The sequence below is a fragment of the Bemisia tabaci genome, chromosome 1 (genome assembly GCF_918797505.1).
Source record: "Bemisia tabaci chromosome 1, PGI_BMITA_v3".
NCBI lineage: Eukaryota > Metazoa > Arthropoda > Insecta > Hemiptera > Aleyrodidae > Bemisia > Bemisia tabaci.
The window spans coordinates 79,196,145-79,208,471 of NC_092793.1; the positions used below are offsets into that span (position 1 = coordinate 79,196,145).

The window sequence follows — 12,327 nt, forward strand, 5'->3', positions numbered from 1 at the left end:
CCGATCGCGACGTTTCAGACTTCCTGTCACACTTTATTTTTTCTTTGGGAAGCTGGTGAATACTTTTGCCCCATCCAATCACATTCCTTAGATGGTTTGGGTCTTTAAAATATATTGTCTCTAATTTTAAATCTGCGCGCTTTGGTAGTAACAAAGAGAAAGGAGAGGGGATAAACATCATTTCATGGCACCAAGCGGCAACATTTGAAGGGGTGACGTAACACGACGGCGTGCGTCTGTATACTCCATGCACGAGATGCATCGGTTAAATTCAAAACTTGGTCTCATCAAGGCCGGATTCCGCAGGTCCGCTGTCACTATACCTTGCGGGAAATGCGTGTTTTAATGGTGCGAATTGGCACCGGTCGCTTATTCCAAAGCCCAGTTATTAATCGACAATTGATAAGTTCAGCGACACACGTGAGAGCGGATCTGAGAGGCGCGGTACATGGCAACAGGTCGGCCGACCTAAAGCCACGCCACAAGTTGAACTTTCATTCATTAGACGAGACCATTACTAGTCGGTTGTCGAAAGTACAATCGAAGAGTCTAGAGCGATTGTCTCGCAGACTTTTCATTTTTTTCCTGAAAAAGTTGGAGTCTCCTTATGACCTACTCATCAGTTTCGTCGTTATTTTAAGTTAATGGCATCAAATTGAATGTAATTGAATCGGGACGTACGAAAACGGCTGATGTCAATTTTCCAGTCTTAAGTTTTTTTGAATTGATAATACTTTTAAACAGTTCATACAGCCATGAAATTGATGAAAGGACGCGGTTTTGGACTAAGGTAACCAGGAGTTTATAGTTAGGAGTTATTTCATTTTATTTATACTTTCCAAGAGGAGGGCTTAACTCGAGGACCGTAACGTACCTTAAGTTCCCATTAATGAGTCTTGGTTGAGTATGACATTAAAAAATGAAGAATTCATATTCATAATTTGATCAGGTTTAGTTGAAAGAAAATAGCAATTTTTCTGAGATTTGGCAACTTTTTCCACCTTTTAAGAGAGTCGTATAGTTTAACCAGTTTTTTTCCTTCACTCCAAAGAAAAAATAAATAAATAAAAAGAATAAACCACGAAATACACAATAAATTAATTCTGGAAGACTATTATTGTTGCGCGCTCTAATTTTTTTCTCATTTACGTCGAGTCAGAAGAAGCCGTACCATTCAACATTGCATTGTACGTGTTTTCTTTGCAGTGAATTTGATCTAAGTTTTAGTTTGAAGTTTTTATAAATGAAAATTAAACATCGAACGTAAAATTCTCTGGATCGCTCTAGACATAGAATCATTCGTTTTTTCCCTCTTCTTCTAATTTTCCTCCTTTTGCTTCCCCTTCCTTCCTCTTAAATTAAAGAAGAGGGAAAAAGATCTGTTTGTATTGTCAGGAGCATACACATGAGCATACAAATTTCTGTCAGCGGCCCGATTATTGGAACTATGTCGGTCTGACAAGAAAAGATATATCCCTATCTTAACCATGAAATATATCGCAATTCGATGTCTTAGCAGCCCGCTGGAAAGAAGAATGAACTATTACCCACAAAAACAATAAATACTACTCATTAAGCTGCATTAGCAATCCTCACTAATAATAATTATAAGTAAAAATCATTCGTCCTGGCAATTCTTTCGTGGTTGAAGTATTTAATGAATCGTGATGTAAATTATCGGCGAGCAACTATTCGGCCTCTGGCGTCGGTCAAATAGTATACCTTAGCGAAATGAAGGCGCGAGTTCCTGCACACAGTGTCAGGGAGTACTGTTGTGTCAATCCTCCCCATGTTGGTGCTTCGCATTCCGACGGGGTCATGGTTGATCTTCTAATCTTTAAACGAATCCGCATCTTGTATTTAAAAATGTCTTTTCCTGCTATGAGTGTATTTCCCCAAAAGTCTTTTCTTTGAAAATCCGGGAAAAACTGTAAACAAGTTTACAAGTCCATCATGAGAACGCGTCAAGGAAAACAATTGGAGTGGAATGAAATGGAAAACTAATAAAGATAAAGGTTAAATAATTCCAGAACGAGACCAGAGTTTCTCGATAGTTCACTGAATCCTAAAGTTATTCATCTTTCAATCAGGATTGACTACTCATTGTGTTTTGTTTTCGCCTGATTTGTTTTTTTGGAGACACCACGAAAGGTCACGACGAAAGCCATTAAAACTGCAGAACACAGCTTGATATCGTTTTATTTGCCGACTTAAATAACCTCCTGTATTTCTCTCTGACGTAATCTCTCCCAATATTTGTTCGTCCATAATTTAAGATACCTCACATCGTTCGATAAAATATTCTTAAATATGGAACAGAAGGATTTGAGAGAAAGCAGTGGTTTCATTGTAAAGTCCGGACTCAATAATTGTGGCCTCATTGCAATAAATTAATATTGCTACGAAAGTGCTTCCGTGATTATCATTCAACGAAATATTTCTTCTAGGTATCTAAAAATCAAAACATTCTTGTCAAACATGTTTACTGCCCTGCAACTTAAAAACTTTATTTCAACTTCTGTACCATTTTCGTCCATGATTTCACCGTTTCCCGCAATTTTTGGTTTTCTTGTCCAAAACTTGCTCTCTGATGACCTAAACGGACACTGTTAAACAGCACTTGCACTTATAATGTCTTCTGGTCATTTCTACTTATTTTATATGTTCCGAGTGCTCCAAACTTCCGGGAATCAATCAACCCTAGAAGTTAATCAATTTATTAATAGAATAGATAGCCATGAGCGGTAATGTTTGTTGCATAGAATGCCAGTGCATCGGAATTATGCATGTTTATCCATCTCTGCTCAGTTTTCTTGTAGCATATTTTTCCTTTTTTACGTGCAAACTGAATTTCAAGTGTCTAATTTGTACCCTTTATTTCTTTTGCGCAGGACACGAAAAATGTACTTTCCACCACGATTTGGAGTTAGACCACAGGCCACCCACGAGAGAGGCCCTCTTACCCGACATGTCCCGTTCCTATAGATTACTATTAACATCACTAGGAGAAAATCCTGACCGTCAAGGATTACTCAAAACGCCAGAGAGAGCAGCCAAAGCTATGCTTTTCTTCACCAAAGGATACGATCAGACATTAGAAGGTGAGTTTGCATGAGAAGTACAAATCAATTTTACGTAACGCGCTCGAAAATTTTTTCTAGAAGTGCTCTTAGGTTAGGAAGTGCAGGGCCGCAGCCCACATTTTAGAAAGGCAATGCTGTAACACATTTAAATAATTAAAGCATTTTTCGGATAATTGACAATGTTACGATCAAAATCAGGAATAGTTTACTTTATTGGGAGAGACGCTAAAGTAAGTTGAGGCACGAGAGAAACAAACGAAGCAACGAACATTTAGCAAATTTTAGTATAACGCCAAGATGCAACAATTTGTGGTTCACGGATATCCGTGCTGCATAAGCACAGACATTAAGGCGCTTCCATTCTTCAGGCACTCACCACTTCACCTGCGGCGTTGCAGCGGGTTATACTGCAAGATTCCAAATGACAAAGTGCCTTTTATTCTTCGTTTACACTAAAAAAGATCCACTACGCATGAATAGTTACACAAATTATTAGTCCTCAGAGATGACACCCCACCCTAAGTATAGGTATTTTGTGCAGGCGTGTAGCGAGATAACTGTGTTCCCTGCAATGTCTGAGAACTAGTTTCTGTTTTGGATACTATGACATGTAACACTGAATTCTCCTCAATTTTTGGGGTTAAAGCCCAGCGCTGTTCGATCAAGAGTGAAATCCCTGAAGAAATCACTAAGGATCAACAAAACGTGAGAAGAGGGAAATAGGGAGTAAAAAAAGAGAGTCGAGGCATAGTTATAACGGACGCTGGATGAGAGCAGCGGCGTCGCGTACTTTGTCGATAGATCGATCGATCCGTCATTCATACCCATGGAAAAGGATGGATAAACAGTGTGTTCGCAACGTACACCTCAAAAATCGATTCTTTACCATAGCTTCAAGTGGGGAGAATCGATAATCGATCTTTCACGCTTCGCCACTGTATGAGAGCAACAGTTGACACTTGGGGGATGGCAGAAAATGGGGTAGAAGGGTTCTAAATGGAATGAGTAGAGTTGGACGGGGGGGGGGGGCTTACTCGGGCCGCAGCGGCGCGAAATGGGGCGAAGTGACGACAGCAATTTGGATAATTAGGCCAATATTGGCGCAGGCCATGGCGCGGCGTCGGAAATCGAACAGCAGGCCACTCGAGGCTGGAAACTTTTCACTTTTCCCTATCTCACCCTCACGCTTTTGACACTTCTCGTGACAGCGAGGGGTGAAATTCGTTTTTGAAGGCCGAAATTTCTGAAATTTTTTGACACAGTCACATAAAACTCTGATAAGACTATAGTACAGTGCGTTAGTTTAGATTTCTTGAATAATTTCCTGGCTTTTCAACGGAGCGTTTAGGTTATGACACCGATAGATTTTGGGAGAGTTTTACATGGGGGGGGGGGGGTGGGTTTATAGTTTTGGATGAATTTTGCACTGCAGAACTTATCGATGGTGAAACTACCAGACCACGTATCTCGGTTTGCAACGTTGTAGACTTCCTGTCATACTTTATTTTCTACATGGAAAACCACTCAACGTCAATTTTTGAAAAATTTCATAATGTTGCCTCTCCTCTCGAAGGAAACTCTGTGAAAGCTTCAAATAATGAAATTGATTTGTTCTCCGTCAAAAACATAAAATGGAAGCTGAGATTTTTAATCACCGCAAACGAGATACGTGGTCTGGTAGTTTCACCGTCGAAATCTCTATAGGGGCTGTCCATAAACCGTTCGTGGGGGGGGGGGAGGGGAAGGGAGTTGAAGTTAGCGTTACGTCATTTTGTTGAAGGTTAGGGTTCTACGTCACCAAAGCGTTACGAGGGGGGCGGAGGAGTCGAAAAATCCGAAATTTATGAGCGGCCCCCACAATACATTGTGCATGATTCCAACCCTCATATTTCAGCAGACAGTAGGTTGATGATGAAAACAAGATGGGGTGGAGGGGTGGTTTGTTTTAAACGACTCATTAATCTCAGCTGGAGAAATTCGATTTGGACGGGTCTCGAAGTTAGAAATCAAATAAGTGAGACCCATGCTAAGCCTCGGGAAGTTGAGACAATCACGGTGACTCCCTGAACAGCTTATCGAGCTTCCAAGTGCTTCAATTCATCGCCATGGCAACCGAAAGCTTCGTCTAGCAGCAACAGGTCGCCCCTTCCACTACCCTCTCTCTCGAGCGCCCCTCCCGTTCTAGCCCAGATTGAAACGGGCGCGAGACACGGCGAGATAGCAACCCTAATTAAATGCGTTGCCTCGCTTTCCTCCAGTTTTTCGCCCTTTCCCGGACAAAGGAACGTAACTCCATTCCAAGGTTGCAAAACTGACAAAAAATCAATTTTTTCACAAGTATGTACCTGTTACCCCCTTCCCTACCACCCTTATGATTTTATATTATAGAGAGTAGGATTTTTAAAATGTTTTCTCCATCATCCCGTGTTATGTCCTTCGAATGAGGTCCCTCAACAGGGTGGCATGTAACGTAAGAAAGAAATGAAAGATTTGGGAATTTCAGTGAAATATTTCATGAAATTTCACGAGGCTGCGAAATATTTCATATTTTTCAGGGGCTTGAGTATGCAACCCGCACTAAAACACACAAAGATAGGAGAGAGTCACAATTTTTAGATTTTGCGAAACATGAAAAGGAACCGGTATTCTTCAGTATCAGTCATAAATGTCTGAAATTTCATGAAATATCTTACGTGAAATTACAAGATTTTATTTTTCATGAAATTTTGCCACCCTGCCCTTCAAACTTTCAACGAGACCACCATTTCCTTCATTTTACACGAGGAGATGTTTCAACTGATTAAAATTTGTTGATCATAATCACCCCTTGACATTATCCCTGGGATTTTGCGACCAACACCAGTGTCGAAGCGCGAATTATTAAGGTGTTCGTTGCGAACACCCTGTACATCGATCTATTTGTACATATAAGTTTAAGGGGCAGATCATTCGATAAATCGCAAAGCACGCCACGCCACTGATCAACACCGACGTAACCGTGAGAATAAATCAAAGGGACTCAGGGATTCTCTTCTCCATCCGGACGACGACGACTGGTGATGTCAGTTCACCTTTCGGTAAAAGCTTTTCCTCTTTAAATTCCAACCGCGAGCCTTTCTCAACCCACGACCCACTTGTTAGCGCCCTCCCCTCCCCTCCCCCCATCCCCCTACCCTCTCTCCTCGGGTTGTCAAAGTCCTGCAAACTACCCAGCGGGATTTCTCTCTGGAATAAGTTACGCAAGAGCTTCATTTATCTTGCTTTATCAACGGACCTCTGGAATTGTACAGAACGCATGTGACGCATCGTTGCCTGAAAAATAGAAATATATCAACGATGCACCTCGCGAATACATATTACCTTATTCTAATTCTGACATTTTCAAGGCTTCTTTTGAATTTGATTATACATTTTTGCATAAACTTTGGCGAATAACATCCTAACAGTTCGAACGAGAATGTTTGCGTCTAATTCAGCTTATTTTGGCGTAACGTCCTCTGGCGCCATTGAATATATTTTTCTGAAGCATAGATAAGGTATGATGAAGCAACTTGCTATAGCCACGGATGGTTTTCTGTCTCTACATCATTGATAAATTATCTTAAAAAACGGGAGAGAAGTGAAACGAACTCCAACAAGCAATAGAATTTCGCTGGAACAGGCAAAACATTTGAGGGAATTTTTAGCGTGACGACAAGTTGGGATATGCATTTTTGCAATTTTGTCTTCTAACGTGTACAAGACGCTGTATAAATAAGTTTACACATCATAATCGAGTTCGTAACATGGTTAATTTGAAATAAGGGGCTAGTAGGTATGCTTTCGCGGTAGGTCATCACTCTTGCACTCCCGAGTAAGTATTTCGGAAGAACGCAATTTTACCGAAAATTTGGCGTCTCCGGAACAACTTGTGGAACTTTTCATCTCAAGTAGATTGAACGTAAGAGTGTTTGGGTGCGAGGATTGTTTTCTGGGTCAGAATCTTAAAATCAAATTTCCTTGCAAGTCACTTGAAGCCCAACTGCCATTTTGACATAAAACCTGAGAAACGGTTTTGGATAGTACTTAAAATGTGGAATGTGTCTTGATACCTCCACCGAGTATGTACACCGATGACCTCGAAAATGAGACACCTGTTTCTTTTGATGATGTCCGTTAAACTTAGAAAAAAGTCTCGGATGGTAGCCATTCATGTGGGACTTTTTTGAAAGCGCAAAAAAGCTTTTTTAAGCGGTTCCTGAGCCAGGGCGGTTCCTTTAAAGCCTATAATCGTAAGAATATGTTATCTATAGAGCAGATACCATTCAATTTATCAAGGGCGCATAAATATAAATAAGAGGGTAGTTTGATTTAGAAGATTCTGCGGTTCTCCATTGGCACACTCTTACCAATAGTGCTCATGAACCTCAATAAAAATTGGCAATACTGTAATGGAGCTTTTATTTTATTTAGTGCGAGCGCTTTTGCAGTCGCTGATAGTTCGCGAGTGATTCCTTTTCCAATTGAATGAAATCCATACCAGTCACTTGGTTTTCTTTCTATCAGTGTATTTCAAGATTCTCACCGATTGCCTTTCTGGAAGGAATACTTACGTTAGAGAGTGTAACTTGACTCTGCCGTTTATTTTGATGACTTGGTCAAAAATTGGGCATTTAAACGATGCAACTGGAGAATTGTCTCGAGTGAATGAAATGTAGATTTTTGTAAAATTATTGGATCACACGATTTAAGTTTTGAACTTATGTGCGACTCAGCCGAGATTCGGAATAATTGACGGTTAAAAATCAATAAATAGTTCACTTTGTAGAAAGTCTTGAGGCATCATTAATTTAAAACTCAAGACTACTATGTACACAAAGATCCTTAAATTCCATTGACAAAGTTACTATTATATTGGACATAGATGGGATTGATGGGAATTTGATTAGGGGTCCGCTCATCAAGAGGACTGGTATATGATTGCCTTAAACACCAAAATATGCTTACCACGTAGTCTCGATAGGAGAGTTAGATCAGTCTTTTCTGCACTAAAAGAACAGAGTCTAGTGCAAATTACTGGTGCGGGATACTTACATTATTTTGTAAGAGACTTACTCTTGAGTTGCGGACTGGCGCCACCCCGAAGGTTGAACCTCGCCTCAGGATTGAACATTTCAGTGACAAACGTCAGAACCTCGCGAAAAACACTCAAGTCAACAATAACCTGCTCCTTAGGTACTAGATTCGCGTGCAAAAACACGGTCTTAAGTAGAGGAGAACTTCAGTGCCCGGAGGCTAGCACTGAAGAACCTTGAATGCCTTGAGAAGCTCAGTCGGCAAGTTGTTAGATTGACAATTCATACGGTTACGTTAAAATCATCCAAGAAGTCGTTTTTATCGACTATGTGGCAAAACTCACTGGGTTACTTCTTGACACATTGACTTACTTTTAATTACTATGTAACGTGTTTGCCAGGTTTCAAGTGTAATTTTTTTTTAAGTTCTAGTTACAATACGAGGGTTGCATATTAAGTGCCAAATCGACGGCAAAACTTCCAAACCACGTGTCTCGTTTGAGGTGTTTAAAAAGTGTCCGCTCTCATCTTGTATTTTAACAGGTGAACGAATCACCATCATTCCTTGAAGTTTTCGATGAATTTTCGTCGCACAGAGAAGAAAAATCATGGTAGTTTTTGAAAATTACTTCTGAGAAGTTTTTTATTTAAAAAATAAAATATGACAGGAAGTCTGCAACGTTCACAAACCGAGACACGTAGTTTGGGAGTTTCACTCTCAAAATACAATAAGAGACTTTCAAACTTTTCGAAAGGGGAACGCTGTCGAGATAGATGATTTTGTAGTTTTGCGCTACCGATTTTCAAGATATGTGCAAGAAATATTCGTTGAACATGCAGGGAGAGAAAAAATATAATTACGTAGCTTAAGAGGGAATTATGTGGTCCGAAAGGACCTGACAGTATTATTTTTTACTTTGAGCCTTACGGAGAAGTAAAACTTCAAACCTTTTTTTCTCAGTTTCAACTCCACGTGGGTTGTTGCCTTTTTATCAAACTCAGTCCATATGAAATAAGAAATGAAGTTTTTGACATTCTTACAGGGATGTTGTCCTTTTTATATTTTAAGTACTCTATTCATAAGTGTGAAAAAAAAGTCGTGCTGAATTGGCTCCCTCTCTGATTTTCAGATGTTCTCAACGACGCTGTCTTCGACGAGGACCACGATGAAATGGTGGTCGTCAAGGACATTGAAATGTTCTCCATGTGCGAGCATCACTTAGTACCTTTCTATGGGAAAGTTTCCATCGGATACCTGCCCTGCAAGAAGATCCTTGGTCTTAGCAAATTAGCCAGGATAGTGGAAATCTACAGTAGGAGATTGCAAGGTAAGACACACAGACGCAATGACTCACTTGGACGTATTTCTGTCAAACGGAACTATGTGCATTAAGACATGAGCCCTGAGACCCATAAGAATATATGTGTAACGGGGCTCACGTCATAATGTACATAGTTCCGCTTGATAGAAATACGTCCACTTGATCTGTTGAAAAACTTAATCAATCGATCAAACTGTCATTACACACTCAAAAGTAATGCAAGAATGGGAGAAGTTATTTTTTTAAAGTTTATAATTTTTTTAAACAGTTGCAGCACTGATGACATTGAGCTACGGCACGAAATCAGAGCACTGAACCAGAGTAAATTAAAAAAATAAAAGCAAGTTCCCGTGGTCACCTTCATAAGATTCGTAAACTTATTACTCAATACATGAATGAAATTAAACCATCCATTGAGGCTGAGCGTCGCACAGTGGAACAAATCATCTTGTTAGATCGGACCCAACATTTTTGACTAAAACTTAAAATTGTGTTGTTTATTCCGTCACAAAATGAATTTCAATGGGTGCTTCAGAAATACAATTTTACACGAAATCCAATGGAATCACTTTGAAATCTCTACATTTCGTATGAGCAAAGGAATAAGCTTTTAAAGTTGACGCATCATGTCCAACACCTGTCATCGATTCTTTCCATTCGTCGCTCCTCCGTCGTAAGGGCTTATCTTTATTTCCGCATGAGCTCCACTCACCGTATAACTCCATGCTTTCCAAGGCTCGTGTGAGAATAGAGGCACGCCCTTTCATCAAAGCAGCGACGCATTGCGCCGCCGCATAGTGGGTCGGGTCAATGGAAGTGATCGGACATGATTTGGAAACTTTAAAAGCTCATAACTCCATTCATACACTGCCGCGCTGAGGAAAAACGCCGTATGAAATTGCCATTCGAAAGTTGTCAAATTCCCCCGGCTAAAAAAAGCATTTTTATGGAAAGTTGTGCATATTTTCCCTTGAAATTTCTAGATATTCCAGATTTAGTTGCGAACTATATTGGCTAACAAATTTGAAAAAAAAAAACAATATTCACAATTTTTGCGGTAAATTTGATTTTAATTGGAGGAAATATGGCAACGCCTGAAGGCACATACGGCGTTCTTCTTTAGCACGGCAGTTCAGCACTTTGAGATTTTAAAGGTTGTTCCATTGGTTTCCTCGTAAAATTGTTTTCTAGAAGCACCCCTCAAAATAAACGTCAAAATTTGCAGTTTTAGCCAAACATTTCATGTCCAACCTCTTCTATTAGGTCGTTCCATTGTGCGCCGTAGTACCCCGCGTGGTGGCGTAGCGTGCTTTGCGAATTATCGATTGATCCGTCGTTTAGACCTATGGGAAAGGATCGATAAACAAGATGTTCGCACCGATCTACAAAATCGATCTTTTACTATAGCTTCAAATGGGGAAATATCGACAATCGATCATTCACACCTCGCCACTGCTCCGCGTCTCGCGGCCGTTTCGGTCCATTAGAGACGCGACAGAGCGTGATGATGGATTCACGGAATTCTGCAAGTGATGACACTTTCTTAACAGTTGATCTTGCGAGGATGGGTCAGTAGGATAAAATTCACTGATTGCCGGTTGATTTGCTACGCTTTGGCGACCCGGAAGATTCGCCGTGTCGTGTGGTCAATCCCGAATTCCAACGTCACGGTTGTGTCCGTGAATCACGTTACGTAATGGAGAATGGGAGGGTAGTTACGACTCAAATCCAACATTAAAAACATTACATCCCGTTCAAATATTACGTAAGCTATTTTTTTTTCGGGGGGGGGGTCTAAGCTCGTCTATAGTGCAAACCCCCGTATCTCCATGATGCCGTGCCGAAGGAGGAACGCCGTAAGAGCCTCTGAAGTATTGAAAATGATACAAATTAATGTATCACAGTCGCATCGTTCACTAATTTTTATCCTCTTTTTATTTGCAGTACAAGAACGTCTGACCAAACAGATTGCTCTAGCTGTGACCAAGGCCGTCGAACCCGCTGGTGTCGCTGTTGTTGTTGAAGGAGTGTAAGTATCTTATTTCGGGTTAATTCTCTCTGGGCAATTGTCAAAAACAACCGGCTCATCTTATGATTGTGACACTTGTTTGCTCTCTGGCGTGGTCTAACTGCCATCGAATGTACGGAAACGATGAATGAACCGTAGATCAGATAATGAGTTATGACACTGATCGATCTTGCACTGACCTTAGGACAGGGCGTCTATAAGTGATGAGTTTCGCCTAACATCATTGAACGGTGCGATCAAGTGGCGCTATGATCAGGAAGTGCCACCGGTATACTAATTTAGTGCCTGTACGCTATTCGTTTCATTTCGCTGTTCGATAATTGGATCGCGTTTAGTAGAGAGGCACTATGCCACATTACCTAGTGCCAAATTTAACTGGGTAATTTAAGTTTTTACAAGAGAACATTTTGTGGATTCCTTTGAAAATTTCAAGGAATTTTGCTTCATACTCTGCAGAAAATTCATTGAAATTCGCGCAAAAATTTGCACAACCGTTTTCATGCACAAAATTAAAGGCCCAATGAAATTTGGTAATGGCTGACGTGGCTTGGTTCCTTTCTGCTTGGCGTGGTTCAATTTTAGCGTGAACAGTCACACAATCTTGTTTTATTTTATGCTAGGGTGGTGGAATGCGTCTGAGTGTCCCTTTCAATCGAAATTTCTCGTGTTAAATGAGCCATCTATTGGTTCATGATGTGTAAAAGATAACATATCAACAAATCAAAATGAACTCGCACACTAAATTCCACACAGAATTATTTGGATTTGCGGTTCTGTTTTAAAGATGGCAAATCGGTATGCCGAATATCGCAAGAACTCGTCGATATTGTTGGTCGCTT

At 40.4% G+C, this 12,327-nt stretch overlaps 1 protein-coding gene across 2 annotated transcripts in view; it reads left to right on the plus strand.

Moving 5' to 3' along the window:
- The window catches only part of Pu (GTP cyclohydrolase punch), a 32,977-nt gene that overhangs the window by 17,998 nt on the left and 2,652 nt on the right, over positions 1 to 12,327 (plus strand). For both annotated transcript variants that reach the window (XM_019061443.2, XM_019061442.2), the window contains exons 2-4: positions 2,892 to 3,101; positions 9,268 to 9,465; positions 11,404 to 11,488. In XM_019061443.2, the coding sequence (XP_018916988.1) occupies positions 2,892 to 3,101; positions 9,268 to 9,465; positions 11,404 to 11,488 (493 nt within the window). The remainder of the gene's footprint in view (positions 1 to 2,891; positions 3,102 to 9,267; positions 9,466 to 11,403; positions 11,489 to 12,327) is intronic.